At 42.1% G+C, this 19,312-nt stretch overlaps 1 protein-coding gene across 1 annotated transcript in view; it reads right to left on the bottom strand.

Annotated features, from left to right (window-relative positions):
- The window catches only part of Evl (Enah/Vasp-like), a 96,050-nt gene extending 78,042 nt beyond the window's left edge, over positions 1–18,008 (bottom strand). The window contains exon 1 of the mRNA XM_033766799.1: positions 17,841–18,008. Within this exon, the coding sequence (XP_033622690.1) occupies positions 17,841–17,863 (23 nt within the window). The 5' untranslated portion in view covers positions 17,864–18,008. The remainder of the gene's footprint in view (positions 1–17,840) is intronic.
- Positions 18,009–19,312: the final 1,304 nt, after the last annotated feature.

Here is a 19,312-nt window from a genome sequence, read left to right as displayed (position 1 = left end):
AAGGGAAGCAATACTTCCAAATTCATTCCTGGAAGAAAGTATTACGTTGATTCCCAAACCAGGGAAAGACCCAACTAAAAAAGAGAACTACTGGCCAATCTCCTTGATGAATATAAATGCAAAAATCCTTAATAAGATACTAGCAAGCAGAATACAGAGGGTCATCAAGATCATACATCCTGACCAAGTAGGATTTATTCCAGGGATGCAAGGATGATTCAACATATGTAAGTCAATAAATGCAATATATTAACTATATATTAACAGAGTCAAGGACAAAAATCATATGATCCTCTCAATAGATGCAGAAAAAGCATTTGACAAAATTCAACACCCATTCATGATAAAAACCCAGCAAAAAATTGGAACAGATGCTCTATATTTCAACATAATAAAGCCTATCTATAAAAAACCAACAGACCACATGATATTAAATGGCCAAAAACTGAAAACCTTCACGTTAAAATCAAGAACAAGACAAGGATGCCCACTATCACCACTCCTCTTCAATATAGTTCTGGAAACATTAGCCACAGCAGTTAGACGAGAGAAAGAAATTAAAGCAATAAAGATAGGAAAGGAAGAAGTTAAACTGTCATTATTTGCTGATGATATGATATTCTCCATTGAAGACCCAAAAAATTCCAACAAAAGACTTCTAGACTTAATTGACACTTTTAGCAGAGTAGCTGGATACAAGGTTAACACTCAAAATCAATAGCCTTTTTGTATGCAAATAACAGATTCACTGAGAGAAATTAGGGAAACAATTCCTTTCACAATAGTGTCAAAAAAATGAAGTATCTAGCAATCAATCTAATGAAAGAAGCAAAAGACCTCTACACTGAAAACTACAGCACTGTGAAAAAAAGGATATCGAAGAGGATATAAGAAAATGGAAAGATATCCCCTGCTCCTGGGTAGGAAGACTCAACATAGTGAAAATGGCCATACTACCAAAACTGCTACACAGATTCAATGCAATGCTGATTGAAATTCCAACAGTATATTTCACAGAACTAGAAAGAATAATACAAAAATTCATTTGGAACTAGAAGAGACCTAGAATAGCAAAAGCCATCCTAGGCAACAGAGACATGGCAGCAGGTATAACAATCCCCAATTTGAAACTATACTACAAAGCCACTGTGATAAAAACAGCATGGTACTGGCAAAGAAACAGACGTGAGGATCAGTGGGATAGACTGGAAGATACAGAAACAACTCCAGATGTACTCAGCTACCTCATCTTTGACAAAGAAGCCAACCATCCTCACTGGAGGAAAGATAGCCTCTTTAATAAATAGTGTTGGAAAAACTGGATTTCAACCTGCCAAAGATTAAAACTAGACCCTATCTTTACCATGCACTAAACTAAAATCCAAGTGGATTAAAGATCTAAATCTTAAAAAAAGAGTCACTAAATTTGCTAGAAGATAAGTTGGGCAGAACTCTTGAAGACACTGGCATTGGAAAAGACTTTATGAACAAATCCTCAGTAGCATGGGAACTAGCAGAAAGTATCAACAACTGGGATCTCCTCTTATTAAAAAGCTTCTGCACTGCAAAAGAAACCATCAACAGAACTAAAAGACAACTTACAATGTAGGAAAAAATTTTTACCAGCTGCTCTTCAGACAAAGGACTATTATCTAGAATATATAAAGAACTCAAAAAACATATAAAGAACTCAAAAAAAATCATGTTATTAAGAAGCTTCGGCACTGCAAAAGAAACCATCAACAGAACTAAAAGACAACCTACAATGTGGGAAAAAATTTTTACCAGTTCCTCCTCAGACAAAGGACTATTATCTAGAATATATAAAGAACTCAAAAAAACCCAAATATAAAGACCTGATTAAAAAATGGGCATCTGAAATGAACAGACATTTCTCAGACAATGAAGTAAAAGCAGCAAATAAATATATGAAAAAATGTTCTACATCACTGGTCATTGGAGAGATGCAGATGAAAACAACATTGAGATTCCACCTCACCCCAGAAAGAATGGTTGCTATCAAGAAATAAACTAGTAACAAATGTTGGCCGGGTTTTGGTGAGAAAGGAACCCTTCTCTATTGTTGGTGGGAGTGCAGACTGGTGCAACCACTATGAAAATCAATATGGAGACACCTCAAAGAACTAGGATTAGAGGTTCCATTTGACCCAGCCATCCCTGTGCTGGGTATCTTTCCAAAAGAATTAAAAGAATCATATCACAGTGATATATGCACACCCATGTTTATAGCAGCACAGTTTGTAATAGATAAAACTTGGAAACAGCCCATTTGCCCATCATTTGGAGACTGGATGAAGAAGATGTGGTTTTTGTATAAAACGGAATATTACTCAGCCATAAAGAATGAGAAATTAGAGTCATTCATAGGAAAATGGATGCATATTGAGGATACAGTCTTAAGTGAAATAAGTAAGTCACACACGTGTAAATACTGAATAGTTTTTCTGGCGTGAAAAACTATAATTGTACATAAGAGCCTGTTGATATAATTGACAATGTGAAATAGGAAGAAAAGGACTAAAAGTGTAGGGGAAGTGGGAAGGAAGGGGAAAGAACATAAGGGAAAAGAAAAAATATGAGAAAATGAAAAAATGGATATAAAGTATTTGTAAATAGGGAAGGGAGGAGGAGGTGAAAGGAGGGCAGGGGTAAAGGGAAAAAATGAGAACCCAGGCCTGTCATGTAAAGGTACAAGATCCCAATGATGAAGTAACTGTACTGTATGCCTAGGATGTACCAATAAAGTCAATGAGAAAAAAAAAAGTATCCTCTCTAATCTACCAAACAGAAAATTCTCCTTTTAAAATTGTTTCCTTAGTCTCGAGTTGAAGAGAACATGTGAAGCCAGGCCTTTGCCGATAAAGGCACTGTACCAACCACAATGCGATTGTTTCTCAACATACCTTGCTATATAACTATCAGAGCAGCACCAAGAATTTTCAGTGTCACATCTCACATATTATGGCCATTATTTCATGCGTTCTTCCACGCTGTCAGTAGCATTCTCATTTAAAAGCGGAAGAAACTGAGGCACAGTATGGTTGAATTGACTTCCAAAAGCTCTCAGAGCAACTAATAGACCAAATTGAAATAGGCACGGAAGGCAATGTGAAGTGTTAGTCAGAGAAGCACTCTGAAGAAACCTCTTCTCTTGCTCTCCAGAGGCCAAGGGAAGGTGTCAGAGTGCTTGACGCAGATCCCCTTTGGTGCGGATGGGAAAGTGTGAAAGTGGAAAGACAGGAAGACCTAGCAACAGCCCGACCACTGGGGGTCCTGTGTTGTGAAGATGACAGATTTCTAAGGAGCAAATTAATAACCATGATCTATCATCTCTCTGCTTCAGTGCTTAAAGAAAATACATGTGAGATACAATAACAAAGAGAACTAATACAAACAGAGGGGGTAGCTGGAATTAGCACACAGCAGGCTAATCTAAGCCCAGAAGGCAAGGATGCAGGGGTGGGGAGGAACCATACAGTGCATTAAGAACAAGAAGAAGAGTTCCAAAGTGAAAAGAACGTAGTATGTGCAGCACATATAGACCAGCAGGCACAGCAGCGCATGCCTGTCATGACAGCTACTTGGGGAGGCTACGCTGAGGCAGGAGGATGGAAGTTTGAGGCCAGACTGAGCAACACAGTGAGACCTTGTCTTAAAGCAGCAAAGTATTAATAACACAATTTTTATGTACTGAGCCATAAGTACATATGGCTGTCTGTGTTCCGAGAAGCAAGACACAAAATGATAGAAATGAGTAGGACCAACAGCTCGTGTGGGACACACAGGCAGAGAACAGAGTGGGGTCCAGACCAGGAAGCTTCTCATCACCCCATCAGAATAAGGAGATGACCTCCAGAATTAAGGATTATTTTAATGTTACATCATTGCCTTTTCTCTTTTACTTTCCTTTTCTGTCTGTGTTCCGAGAAGCAAGACACAAAATGATAGAAATGAGTAGGACCAACAGCTCGTGTGGGACACACAGGCAGAGAACAGAGTGGGGTCCAGACCAGGAAGCTTCTCATCACCCCATCAGAATAAGGAGATGACCTCCAGAATTAAGGATTATTTTAATGTTACATCATTGCCTTTTCTCTTTTACTTTCCTTTTTAGAGTTATTTTAGGATTCCCTATTTTTAATGTTCATACAGAGATTTCTTTAACTGAAATACCGAATAGTTTCTTTGGTGCGAAAAACTATAATAGTACACAGGATCCTAATGAGAAAATAAATAATGTGAAATAGGAAGTAAAGGGCTAAAGGTGTAGGGAAAGTGGGAAGGGTGGGGGAAAGGTAATAAGGGAGAGGAAAAAAATATGAGAAACTGAAAAAATAGAAATAAAGTGTTTGTAAATGGGGAGGGGAGAAGTGGGTGAAGGGAGGGCAGGGACAAGGGAAAAAAATGAGAATCAAGACCTATTATGTAAAGATACAGAATCCCAATGATGAATGTAACTGTATTGTATACCTAGATTGTACCAATAAACTCAATTAAAAAAAAAAAGCAATAAGGAGATGATTTCACTGCTGCTGCTTATTTAGAAATTTCTGTGGCCGGATATGCAGGTCAGGGCTATGGAACCCGAGAGAGCTGAAAAGTCTGTTCAGCAGATCTGCTGGTCTAAAACCTGTTGTATTTGCTTTGCCCACGCTTAGCAATTCTCTCCACTTACCACAACTTCTTTAGGTTTCAATTTCTTTTTCTCTTCATTCTACAGGCCATGACCAGCTTTATTAAATCAATAGAGCTGATCACTGGCATTTCTTCTAGCTGCTTTCAGCTCTCCATCCACGGCACCCTGCCCAGGAACTTCCCTGCTCTACTCCTTGATTTCTTACCAGGTAAAAAAAGAGCCAGAGAATGGAAACCAGTAAATGAGTTTTACTCCTGTCTCTGCTGTAAGCCTTCTGACCAAGACCAAGTTCTGACCATTTTTAGCTTTGTTTCCTCAACTGGAATTAATTACTAATCTGCTGAGTATGGTGTTAATTAAGTAATATCCTGTAAATACAGATCTTGGCATTTAATAGCTGAGTAAACAGAAGCTGTCCCCATCTGTACCCCTAACGTTTAGCTCTGAATGGGGGAAATACAGTCATACACCACATACACTGCCTGGGACATAAATAATGCTTCCTTTTCCCTTATCCACTGGAGACCCCTCATAGCCCTTTCATATCTGCTTTAAATACCATGTCCCCCAAAGGTGATTCCCAGAGCAGGGCCAGCAGATATCCTGAGAGTTGCTCCCCCAATCCTCTATATCCTATTTGTGCCTTTACTTTGAAAATGCCACTGAGGACTTGGCACATGTGCTGGGCGCCAGCCAAGCCCAGAATTAATGAAACAAGCTTCTTCCAGCCACTCATCTAGAAGTGGGGCTGACAAAAACAGTAGCCAAAAGGTGTGGAACACATGTAAACACGGGGAGGTATGGACTATTTCCAGAGTGAAACAGAGACTGAGTCTACCTGGGGCAGCAGAGGAGAAGGCTTGAACCTGTGCGGAAGAGAAAGGCTTTCCTTGAGTTGGGTGGGAATCCCTGTCCTGGGCTTTGCATTGCAGATACTTCGAGGAAGCTGTGGTGGCTCTCTGGAGGTTATTCCTCTGCCGCGCAGACAGTCACCTTCTCTCTATGTCCTCACGTGGCCTTTCCTCTGTACCCTGGAACCCTGCTGTTTTGTTTTCTTTTTGTGTGAACACTAGCCCTTCTGGACAAAGGCTCTACCCTACTCCTCCCCTTATAGGTCTGTCCCTGAGAACGGTCACTTGGTGGGTCAGAGCTTCCACCTATGCATTTTGGAGGGCATGATTCAGTCTGTGCCAGTACCTCAGAGTGCCAGAGTCCTCCATTCAACACCTAGACAGAACCTAACCCCATGGTTGTGGCATGACTGATTTGAAGGTGACTGCGATGGCTACCTTTTCCAGAGGTAAAATGACAGGAGTCTTGGCCTGCTTTCTCCCTCCCAGTGTGCATTGCTCGGGACAGATGGAGCATCCTAGCTTAAGCAGGGCTACCTGTGGGTACACATGGTCAGTGCTGCTGCGAGACCTCATGCTTTGCGGTTATCACCGAGCTCCTCGTCCCTCTCTGATGGATTCATTACCAGAGTTTCCCATGAGGTGGGAAAGAAAGCAGCCAAAAACTTTCAGCTTTCATGATTCAGACAGGCAGCTTTGGAGCCCAGAAGAAAACAGCGTCTTTCCTAATAATTCTTGAACAAGTCTCAGACAATTTTTAGATGATAAACCTGCCCTGAACCAATCGCCATAGTCCTGGGATTGAGCCTGGCCCAGCCAGGCTGGACTCGTGTACTTCTGAAGTGGGTGTGGGGTCAGATTACTGTGGAAAGGAGAAAGCTAGTTTTTCTCCACCCAAGTCCTCCTCTCCAAACTAGTTGCTGGCAAAACAGTGTATTTCCAGAAATAACAGGGCTATTTTAACAGACAAATGGATGTGCTAAAAATGATTTGGATGTCTTTTTAAAAAATTCTTGTGTAATACTTGGCCTACTGGAATGAGCTCAAATTCATATGTCTCTTTGGCTACGTGCTAAAAACCAAAGGACTGGATTAAAGCAGGTAAATAATGTACTTGCACATCTAGTGCTGTCCCTGTCAGGACATTTCTCTACCTGAAAGCCCTTCATAAACTAGGTTTTACCATGAAAACACCTAGAGTAACTGTACCACAAGATGATACATCAGAAATTTCCTTCAAAAAGAAAGAAAAAAGAACAGATGGCCACCTCTAACAGAATGAGCAGAATAAAAAAAAAGAGAAAAACCCAACACACACACTGTTGAGTAAGATTTACCATTTTGGAACTACGTACAAGATTTCTTTCTGCCAAAGATGTGACAGAAAAAAAAAAACAAAACAAAAAAAACACAAAGTAAACTGCCTTAGCAATCCAAAGTGAACTAGGCCAACATGATTTCTGACTTTCCAAATGATTGACTTCATTAAATTCCAAAATTATAAAAACCAGCAAAAGTGGAAGCTAGAAAGAAAATTCAAGGAATAAAGTCCTTTAAATTTTTTTTTTACTTGTAGATGCTGTGGTAGATAACAGGGCAGAAATGAACTTGGTAAATAAACAACTTTGAGCTTTTCTGTTTACAAAGCATTTATATATATATAATCATACTTTTCCTCACTGTAACCCCATTTTATAGATGAGAATAAAATGATTTATCCCCCAAAGAATGATGATGGCACATGCCCATAATCCCAGCACTCAGGAGGCTCAGGCCAGCCCAGACTACACAGTGAAACCCTATCTGAAAAAAAAAAAAAAAAAAAAAAAAAATTTACCCAAACTACACAACCTATAAGAGGTGGAGACTAAACTCACATTCAAAGATTTTTTTAAACTTACATTTTTCTATCTTCTTTTATTTATGCATTTTGACCAAAGATTATTTTCTAATCTCTAAGCCTGGATTCTCTTTTTACTACAGCAGGGGTCTCTGGAGTGTAAACTCAAAATTAAATGTCAGGCAACAAAAGATTCTTTTATTAAACATATGTGGGGAATCCAAGAAACAAAATTCTACACACTGCAAGACATCTGAGAGCCGTCATGCTACTATGTACATCCTTTTCAGCGGAAAAAGTGGTGCGATTTTTCTTGAACTGACCACAGAGCTCTTTTCTTCCCTGGAAGCCCTTGGAAAGAACTAAGACAGCAGTCAGAGGCCTGGGTTCAAATGCCAGCTCTGTGTGATGCTGGACAAGTTATTAAACCAGCATCTGCCTCAGTTTATGACCTGTGAAATGGAAGTGACCATAACTCTTCTATCTCCCAGTGTTCTAATGAGCACAGAAATACATGTGTGTATATAGGCAAGGCCTAGCAGGTTACAGTGACCACAGCCAAGTTTCAGTAAGCATGAGAGATTCACTTATTCAACTAATCATGTGAAACAAAGACTGCTATAACGTGACAGTTTTGTTGTCTTACAAAATTACGGTGGGAGGTAGGTATAGAATGATAACAAGCATTTTTAAAAATTGGTACCGGGGATCAAACTCAGGATCTTGTGCTTGCGAGGCAGGCAGCAGAACCACTGAGCTAAATCCCTGGACCAAGCATTTTTTGTTTTGTTTTTTAGTCACAAGACTTAGTTCCAAATTGTAGCTTTACCACCTAAGTATTATGACGTCAAGAAGTGATTTAACCTCTCTGAATCTTGGGCGCTTCTTTAGGTAAAACATGAATAATAATGTAGTAATTGAACTCTGGAATCTGGGCTTTTGAGTGCTGCTTGCAAGTTAGATATGACAGCAAAAGCGCCTGGAATAGGATGGGTACATCTGCACATATGTTACCTTGTTCACATTTGAATCTGGAAGAATCAGAAACTACATGTAAATACCTAAGAGCTTCTCAAATTTCACTCCCCCCCACCATGCCACTGAGCTACATTTCCCGGGCCACCTTGTGTACAATTTTACTAACTCAAACCTCTTGGTAAAACATCTTTGAAGACCTATCACATAGTCAGTTTAAGCCTTCCTGCCAGTCTTGCTGCCTGTATAAATTCTGCCCATCCACGAACAGGTACTGCCCACTAACTTTAGGATCTCCATCAAAATCACAAAAGGTCCTCGTGCATAGAAAGGCAGCAGCTGTCCTCCTTATTTCTCCTTTTATGACCTAAAATAATGACTGGCAAGTAGCATGAGATTTAAAAAAGTAATAAAAGGAAGTAAATAAAAATTGCTGGGAAGCCAAGATGTATCCAGCTCCGTCCAGGTGTGACACAGAATGAAAACATATCAAGCATTGTTCCCGCCTTCAAGTAATCCTTGATCCAGTTAAGAGAACAAGAGAGGAAAATTACTGATCAGACTATGTGTTATGCACCTCTGTGTGGTTTGGGTGTTCCGAAGGAGAGAACCGTAAGTGCCTGCAGAGGAGGGACGCTTTCTCCTGGAGGAAGGGCGCATGCGCGGCGGGGGGCGGGGTTAGGCTTTCATTGGCGAAATCAGAGCTTTAGCGCGGGAAAGTAGAGCGCTGTGTGCAAGTACAGATGCGTATTAGGTCCGGAACGCACACTGGTTCTGGGGCTTGGATTTGGTTTCTTCCTCCATGGCTAGTCATTTGGATCTCATCAGATCTGTTTTGTACTTGTCTACAAGCAAGAGGAACTGCCTTCACCCCAGGCAGCCTGTTCAGAGCCCGCCAAAGGCAGGGCTGATCTCGTGTGCATTCTCTGAGCCTTGCCTACCCTCCTTCATCGACACAAGTTCTACAAGAGAGAAAGGACCACCACTCTCAGGGTGGTGGGTACAGGGTGTTTTGGAGAAGAAAGAGCTACACTTTCTGGAGCTAGGCGTAAAGAGAAAGGGCAGAGGGCTTCATGTATAGGAAATGGTAACCCACACTGGCAGTGTACAGAGTTCTCCATCAAAACTTGGTAGCGGGCTGTCCCCAGAGTATCAGTGTCCACTCCCTTGTTCTCACCTGTCTTCAAAGCAAGCTGAATTTTCACTTTCAGTCATAGGCAAAGATGAGCTGATTCTCACAGCGATCTGATCACAGTGCACAAAGCCCAGGACAACCAAGAAGAACATTATAAACTGCAGCAAAATGTGGCTGGCTTCCCCTTCCTTAGAAGTCACTTCTTCAGTAAGCTGGCAAATAATGAGAGTATGCAGTCTTCATGTACTGGTTTGGAAATGCTCCAAGTACACTTGACTATGAAAGTATCCACTTTCCAGAAAAGTAATTTCATAACTGAGAACAAACACTTTAGTTTGTTTCGTTGTCCTGTTCATAAACATATTATCTAACTTTTACCCCTCTCCTCATCCCCTCAGCAAGGCTCTATTTTGTCTTAATACACAGTGGTGTAATATACCGAAAACAGTGAAAATGTCTTAACAGAGCAGTCGCTTCTGAAAGACCAGGCAGCCCGCCTTCCTGCTCCTCATTCTCTTTTGCCTGTGGTTTTTGCCTGTGCATCTTTGACCCAAGAAGTGGTCATCAGCAATCAAAGAGCTCCAAGTTTTCACATTTTCTTCAGTGATTTGGTGGTCCCTTCTCTCTTGTAGCACTTGGGTCGATGAAGGAGGGTAGATGAGGCTCAAAGAACGCACCCGAGATCAGCCCTGCCTTCAAGCGGGCTCTGAACAGGCTGCCTGGTGTGAAGGCAGTTCCTCTTGCTTATAAGCAAGTACAAAACCTGATTTGAGATCCGAATCACCAGCCATGGAGGAAGGAACCAAATCCAAGCCCCAGAACCAGTGTGCACTCCAGACCTAATGTATACCTGTATGAGCCACTCCTTTTCACACACCTAGGTTCAACGTGCCTCACGGGGTGCCAGCTGAGTCCAAGAGCATCTGTAACAGCACTTTTCATTTTCCAGTGCTCTCGACTTTCCAAAGACTGCATATGGCCACTTTCATTCTCTCTGAACCCCACTTCTGCAAATAAAATATTTCCATTTACCAGGTGGCAAAACTATGTCCCGGTAAATTTAAGTGATTTGCCTAAAACAACACAGAATCACTAGAACCTTGAGTTCCTAGGCTCCTGAGCTCAGACTCTTCCCACAACTTCTGAATAGGGAATCTATCAGAATCATCCGTGGAGTCTTAAAAAGTGCAAGTGCCTGGGTTCCACCTCTGCCTGTCTGGACTCAGGTTTGAGGAGAGTCGTGGCACCTATGATTAGGTGGTAACCGGCCCTCCCAGTTGAGAGCCAGTGCACAGGTTCCCAAAGCTAAGGTCACTCCTGAAAATGCCTCACGAGCTCTCTGGCTGTCCAGGAGAAGCACATGTATCCCACCACAGCTGCAACAGCACCTCTGGCCGGAAGGGCTGTCTTCACTGAGTTCTCACTAGCAATGAGCTGGTCCCTCACAACAGAAGAGACCTCATGGGTCACCCTATCCAGGGCAGCCCAGAGTAGTTCAGTGGACATCCACATTATGCAGACTGGAGATAATGAGAGGTAACAGAGGCCTGGCTGTGGTGGATGCAGCCCCAATGGGGGTACCGGGGAATTACACCCGGTAGGGGGTTGTGTCTGTATTATTGTGGCCAGGAAGTGGCTACCATCCATTTGTCAACCTCAAGGGACATAATCAGTCTCAGAGCAGTGAATCCACATGCCAACCATAGCTGGTTCACTATGTCAGGAACATTTCAGTAGCAAACAGGGTCATCTTCTAAGGACTGACTTCTGGGATTCCAAATCTGAACTCTTAGGAAAGCAGGAGAGTAGGACGGGTAGGTCCTTACAATGTGCCCATTTTTTCCTGGCTCTGACCCAATTTCTACCCCAGGACAGGGGTCTAAGGAAATGCTCTGCTGCTTACAGTAAATCAAAGGGATTTATTTATTATGTACAAAATGCCAGGCTGTTTGCTGGATGTCTTATAGCTGGAATGTCGTTTAAGCACAATAACACTCAAGGTAAGCAATAGTCTCATTTTACAGACAGGGAAACTAAAGCACAATGAGCTTAGGAAGTAACTTACTTGAGCTTACTTGAGGTAACAAGACTAGTAGAAAAGGAGAGGTGCCAGCATTGTCAAACCTTTCACAGGGGGCCAGGGATTTAGCTCAGTGTTTCCACCGCCTGCCTCGCAAGCCCAAGGACCTGAGTTCAATCTCTGGTACAAAAAAACAAACAAAAACATCTCACAGGGGTTTCCACAAATATTCCTTCTTCCCTGAAGGTGAAAGTATTTTTGCTAGCAAAGTAGTGAACTTCAGGGCAAAGAGAAGCCACTAATCACAGGACAAGTAACACAGACTAAAGAGAAGAAAAGTGTCCTTCAGTTTTACCAGCCCAGGCATGGTTGACACCATATGCTGTACCTAGCTCTGGCTCGGCTCTGCATCCTCCCACAGCCTTCTCTGCAGGTCTGGCCCCCCAACCCCACACCTCAGCCTTCCTCAGGCTCAGCCTCCTAAAAGTCTCCAAGAGCTCTCCTCCCAGGTTGGTCTCCCCATTGGCTTCTCCCATGCTTTTGGTCTGCTTGTTCAGCACCTCAGGAGGACAGTAAGTTCCTAAAGGCAGACTTGCATTTGCATTTTAGACTACAGCTTATATTTAGTTGCTGTTCAGGAAATGTTTGTTGACTGGATGGCTACCCTGATACCGAAGTCCCCGACCTCTACACCTCCAAGAGGCTGACCCAGAGTTTCCAGGACCTACACAGTTGGAGACATTCTGTAACTATCTTGTTGCTAGCAAGAGTCATATGGAACCAACATAGTATTCTAGAATGTCTGGGACTCATTCCTCTTGGTACTGAGCCCAGTTACACTTATTTTGTTTTTCACATAAAAGACTACTATTATATTAAGCAAGGAGTAGGGGATGGTTCCAAGGACTGTTTTAGTATATGTGCTGCAGAAGCGAGCACCCAAGGACTGTTTTAAAAAGTAGCTTCTGAACCAGCTAAACACTGACTAAGCATCCACCGATCCCAAAATACAAAATGCAAACATTATACCAATGTTTTTAAAATTGCTTATACCCTTCTTTCCTATATATTATCCTCAAAATAATCCTTTTTCCATGAAAGAAGTAATCAAAGTTGAGAGAAATAAGATGACTTGTTTATGTCCACAGCTTTTACATTTCCATTATAAAAACTGAAGCTGTGTTTGGGCTCCAGATCCACAACACTGCCTCTCTTTGGGTAAAACTCATCAATAACTGTAATATGTATTTAATAATGGAGGACAGGTGATATTTTCTGCTTTGCCATCGTATCAGCAAACTGTGTCCCAAAACATGAGAACTGTTAAGTCAATGAGGTTCATCAGTCCTTCCTTTCTACCTGTGTGCTCTCCCTGTCCCCCTCCTCCAGCTGGCTGCTCTTACTGTCACTTGATAAAAAGCATGTGGCTGTGGTCCTGGGGGATCAAAGACAGAGTGATCATAAGCCCCTCACATTCAGGGACTGTGACTGCTTTAGTTCACATTACATCAGTTATCAGATAAAGAATGACACCTCCTCCAGCTGAGCACATGCTACAAGGTGATGAAGATTCTCGGTGACCTTGAAGAGTGCATCCTTCAGTAGAGTAGAAAGACTCTACAGAAACCAATCATGACATGATTATGCTTTTAGGAAATACTGTGTAGAGAGGAGATGTAGGAGCTATACAAACAGGAGGGGTCAGTCCCTCCACCCTAGGGAATCTGCTGCTCCTTTTCCGCCCCCTCCTCTCTCCTCTCTCACAGCTCTAGAGCACGTCCCACTCATGACAACAAGCTCCCGGCCCAGGTGAGGCTCTGAGGCTGTGCTGACTGCTAGACCTTCAGCCAGCTCCGAGCATGGCATTTCAGGCACACAGTATCTGGGGAGAGGGACCACTGAAACTGACCTGATCAGACCTCCATAGCTGGGTGACTTCAGGCAAATAACAGGCAAAGCCTGTGTTCTCATTTCCTTAATTCATTTAACAAATATTTATTAGCTACCTACTATGTACAAGACACTTGGGATATAAAAGTGGACAGTTAACAAAAAATTAAGATCTATCACAGTGGTGGCGAGCCTATGACACGCATGCCAGTGGGCTGTTTGTATCACTGAAAGCTCTAAAAGGTTCATCATCACTGATCTACAGTATGCAGGTAGTGATATGCAACCTGGCAAAGTCAGGGCACCAAAACATCAGTCATTCAAGGGATGACAGGATGGGGCTCCCTAGAAAATGGGAGGGACTAAGCTACTTGGGCTCTTGACACCTCTCCAATGGGGGTTCTAGATTTCAGGTCCTTCCCAGGATCACACCTTCTTACTCATTTCATTATTCTAGTGAAAGGGCAAGGAAAATTGTAACATTCCTCAAGGCCAGATAGAAATCTAATCAATAAACAAAGAGCTAGTTGGAGTTGAATCTCCACTCTTCCACAGTAACATTTTTATTTAAAAATAAAATAATACAAAACACACTCAAAATTGTAATTCTGGTTTTGTGTGACTGAAACATTCTAATTATGGATTTTAGATTTTGGAACTGGTATTCTACAATCCTTCTGGAAATAAGTCAGGTACCAGGAACTCTGAGAAAAATAGAGGTCTTTGATTTGGGTTCCATTCTCACTGGAGAGACGCTGGGGAAAAAAAAAAATCACATTTAAAAATCTTATGCTGGCTTGATAAGGGAATGTAGTTGTTGTTCTAGGTTTAGAGGTAGAAGGAGAGTGACATGATATTTCACAAAGCACTCAGGGAAGAATCTGTAGTGTGTAACAACAGGTAAATGTCTACTTAAAACTGTTAGTTCAATATACATCTTATCTAAGAATTTTTAAATGGTAAAAACATCCCAGTGCCACACGTGTACACACACACACACAATAAATAAATAAAAAGGCAAAACCACAAGTGATCTGTGTCTACCACAACAGCCAGCTAGAACAGCTTGCCTGGTGTTAGAATATAGTCTGGTGGTCAACAGCAGACAAAATCTGTCCCTGACCAGCTGGAAAGTGCTGGCCCAAACTCTCCAGCTCTCAGAATCCCATTCCCAGAAGGGAATTATTATAACCCCTAGCACATTCTAAGTAAGAGTATCAGTAGAGAATCCCTGTGAGATGAGACAGTTCCCTGAAGTCTGGCAGGAGGGATGCTGCTGACAGCTCACATCTTGTGCGGACATCAGGGCTCTGCCTGCCTGTACGCTCTTCTGAACTAGCATACATGGCGGCACCGATCTCAGGACTGCATCGAGCAGAGCCAGCCGGATGCTTGCTTGTTCTTCATTCCTTGTTAAATTCTTGTTAAAATGAATTCCCTCATTATTGTGTGTCGAGCAATTTTAAACACTAAGGAAACAAAGCATAAAACAGCTCAAGGAATTCATAGTCCCATAAGGAGTAACCACATATGAATGTTGTGTGTCAAAATGAGGCTTCCTTTTAAAATGAACGTGGTCTTTTGTGTTCTCAGTCTGGGATGTGTGTGGAGAGTGTGTCCAGACAAGAGGCCTGAAAGCATGCCCAGGTAACCCAATAGAGTCACCTCTTCCTCCTTTATATTCATGTGGAAAGAGCTACTATCATTTATGAAGTTCATATTATCTTATTTAATTCTAACACCATTACAGATTTTCTTGGTAAAAATCCCTACCCCATTTTCAGTCATGACAGCTGATACTAAGACAGACCGAAAGACTTGCCCAACCCACAAAGGTAGACTGTGGCAGCATAAGGAATATGCACAAAGTTCTCTGAGTCTCACCCAATATTCCTTCCCATTGCTCTCAAGACTTCTCCTGGAGGAAGAGGGGCTATGTGTCCAACTGACTGGGCCACAGTTTAACCTCGTGGACATGCCTGGCTCTGGTCTACTCTCTAAAGAGTTGGTCATCCATGGATTCAGCCAACCTCAGATTTAAAAGATTGGAAAAAACACACTGCACCTGTGCCAAAGATGTACAGACCTTTTCCTTGTTATTATTCCTTAAACAATACAGTATACCAAATACTTATACAGCATTTACATTGTATTCGGTATTATAAGTAAGGTAAAAATGATTAAAGAAGGTGTGCATATGTCACACAGAAGTATTACACCTTTTTACATAAGGGACCAGAGCATCTGCAGATTTTGCGATCTTCAGGGAGGACCTAGAACAAACCACCCATGGTTTCTAAGGGACGAGTGCACTTGAACTGCTTCTTCCAACTCCTTACCTCTTTCCTACCTGTACCTCCACCTGACTTTTCCCTCAAACTTCCCACATCTGCAAGAGTCAATCTGTCTGCTTTCCCCTAGCTCAGTGGTTCTCAAAAGTCTGGTCCTCAGACCTGCAGCATCAGAATCACCTGGGAACTTATTAGAAATGTAAAATTTCAACCTCCTCCAGACATACTGCATCAGAAACTCTGGAAGTGAAGTGTGGCTCAGCAATATCAGTTTTAATACACTTTCCAGAGATTGTGCTGTATTCTAAAGCTTGAGAACCACCCTGAGCTAAGAGAAAAAGCTGCGTTCAATAATCCCCGTGTTGCTCCAACATGATCACCTGTCTGCCACATACACAAACCCTGGGACTAAAGAAAAAATCTATCTGTCTGGTACCGGGCAGCAGTCACAAAATGAATCCCATCCAGCAAAACTTTCCTGGGCCAGTTTGTGCAGAGACCTGAAGCAAGAGATAACAGACCTTCTGTTTCCAGTCTACCTTCCATAAGGATGCCTTCAGCTCAGGACCTTCCACCACCTCAGACACGGCACTGGGCTTGCACGCCAGGAGCCCAGCACAAGGGAAGGGATTTGTTGATGTGTATCCTTCTTCCCTAACTATGAATGTAATGAAAGGCTCCAAACTCTACTCAAGGCGGAAGCCAAGGCTTACTCCAACAAGAGTAAATGTTAACAATAAAATATGAACTTCACAGCTATACTACTCTCTGTAGAACTCTTCCATAACTTGCATGAGAACATGAAATGCAAATTTTGAAACCAAGACTTGAATCCAGGACATTAGGTTTATTTCCTAAGTGCCCATCTATGGTAACATAACAAGCATTTAACAAATTCTCGTTAGCTATCTAATGGAGCTATCCTAAAACAGTAAGTTTGGTTCCTGGAAGGACATGGGCCACCTGTCACCAGGGCATGTTGCCATATGGAAAGGATTTCTGTCTTAAAAGCTTTGTTCATTAGAAATAATGCAGAAACACTCTCTGAAACAAAGGACAACTTTCTGGATCCAAAGCATCAACTTTACAGAAAAGGGTGGGGACAAGCTTTCTACCCTGACTTTTCTTTGTGGAAATCTAATGATCCTCTTTCCTATTTGGTTGAGAAGACTCTAGTTTTCTCTTTAAAACAATGAAAGGTGGTTCTTCTCTTATCATTGTAAGTGTCAATTACAGCAACATTTGTAGGGAACAGAAAAGGCCTGCCAAGGTAGAACTGAGTCCTGCACAATCACCCTCTTTGCCCACCAATGTGGTATTTATGCTTAACCCTAAAACACACAGAAATTCCATTTGAAAAATGAGAAGCTACCAGAGGTCAGAAACAGACACATGTACATGTACTCTTGTCCATACGGTTCAAGGAGGTGGAAATAGGCTCAAGAAGGATCTGATTACCCTCCTGTTCTGCCTCCTTTATTTTCATTCCTTACAAACTGTGTTGGATTGTCCTTTTCCACATTCATACCAGCGACAGATTCCAGAGATGAGATAGAGGAAACAGACGGAAAAAGATTCACAAAAGATCTAATTTGGAACATTAATAATTACAGCAGCTGAAAAGCTTATGAAAGCAAAGGACCCTGTTAACAAAACATTATAAGGGCACTTCCCAGAAATCAGCCTGGCCACGAGATTACTATTAACAATAACGAGAACAAAAAATCAAATGTGCACTATGCAGATAGATTTGGAAAATTTTCACCTTCACTGCTATGATTCACTTGAAAAAAAAAAAAACAGCAGTAGATTGCATGAGTCTGACAAAGGAAGAAAAACAAAAGATAGCAAGAGTCTCATTCTGGATAAACAGTTGCCATTCTGAATTCATAACTCTACAGCAGCAAGAGCAGCTGAAATGAGGCACAAGGTGGGCTCCTGGACAGATTCACACATGATCAGGCCAATTATTCATGCTATACTTCTGCATGCAGTAAACACCCCTGACCTGTACCACCTCCATGCCTCCCATCCCCACACAGGGATAAATCCCACCAAATGCAGAAACAAACCCTTTTTCGTGTGTGAAAACCAGCCAGAGCCAAAGCTGTCATTACACAGCAAAAACCTAGCAAGAACAAAAAGCCAGCAGTAGGCTGATATAGAAAACCCAGAACATACCTGAATTCTTCAAATGCAAACATGACCTACTCAGAGACAATTTCCTTAGATTGTATGGTAGCCTTTTGGGTACAGAAGACAACCATTTAGTTAGTCAGATGGTGCAAAGTGCAGAAAAAAGAGGCGGGGTTTCCACACCCCCCAATATTCTGAAGTAAAAGGCTTTCTGCAGACAGGGGCCTGCAGCATCCAGCTCCGCCAGCTGCTGACAAGCGGCAGCTAACAGAGGCAGCCAGAAAACCATGTGATCCAGCAAGTCTGATTAATGCAGTGTATGCTTAGGCTCCAGGCTGGGAGCTGGATTAGTCTAGAGAAATAAGTCGAACCCTGGGCTCACCTTGGATCCTGGGTAAATCACATAACACACCCCACTCCCCACCGTAACTGTGTAGGTTGAGGCAGGACGGAGGTTTAAAGGAATGATAAAACAACCTGTTCCATTGTGATGTGCCTAATTACCTCATCTTCCTGTGGCTGCCGCTGCTACAGTGATCAGGCATGACCCATGTTGTAAATGAGCATAATATATGCTGGTAGCCTGGCTACATTTCACAGCAAGCTGCAGCACTGAAAAATTCTTCCAAATTCTGCATTTCAGCATAAGCTGCCTCAGAATCATGAAAGTCACAGGGTATGCCCATCCCTTTACCATGGCTAATGTGACCTTGTAGGTCTACTGTGATTAGCTATCTCATTACTTGATTATCCACTGATTGAAAGCAGAATGTGTGCCATCAATTCCTTGAAGTACAGAAACTGTGCTGTAATAATTTCAGAACAGAAGTTAAGAAAAAGGAAATGAGATGTCAGCCAAAGAAGAAGAAATGTTTACCAGTTTGTAAAGCCCAGGCTGGCAAGATTTGGCAAGTGCACTGAGACTGTCTTCTGCAACTTGCTATGAAGGAGAATTCCACATTTGGATTGCAAGTCTTTAGAGAATAAGGGAGACAGAACTCAAATGAAAACTTAGGAGTCATCTGACTTTTTCACAAATAACTTCAGTCATTAATTGTGATTCTCCTTCAGAAGAGCTGCCCCAAGGCCGACCCTTCTTACTCGCCCATTCCTGCGGAAGGCCTTAGATCTTGCCTTCAGCACTCCCAGTCTCTTGCACCAGTACCTGGCCCTCCTTCTTCTTTTCTTCTCTAAAAATCTGCCAAGGAAATCTTTCTAAATCTGATTTTGATGTCACCTCTTTTAGCCCTGTACTAGTTCCTCAGTGCCCATAAAACTAAGTAAAAGGCCTCAGCCTAATGTATAGTCTTATTTCTCCATTTCATTCTTCCATTAAAACTCTCCCAGACCTCCAAATTCTGCCAACACTCATGGTTCCCCAAATATGAGAGAACCTCCTTTCTTGGGTACACTGCCCAGATGGGCCAGGTTATTTGTTATTCCTTATGCATGGCCACACAGGTGTCTCAGCTGCTGCCTCTCCAGGATCCTGAACTATCACAGGACAGTTTGTAGCT

Source organism: Fukomys damarensis, unplaced genomic scaffold (genome assembly GCF_012274545.1).
Source record: "Fukomys damarensis isolate Sample0158 unplaced genomic scaffold, DMR_v1.0_HiC HiC_scaffold_21, whole genome shotgun sequence".
In the NCBI taxonomy this organism is placed as follows: Eukaryota; Metazoa; Chordata; class Mammalia; order Rodentia; family Bathyergidae; genus Fukomys; species Fukomys damarensis.
This window is presented reverse-complemented; position numbering and strand designations above follow the sequence as displayed.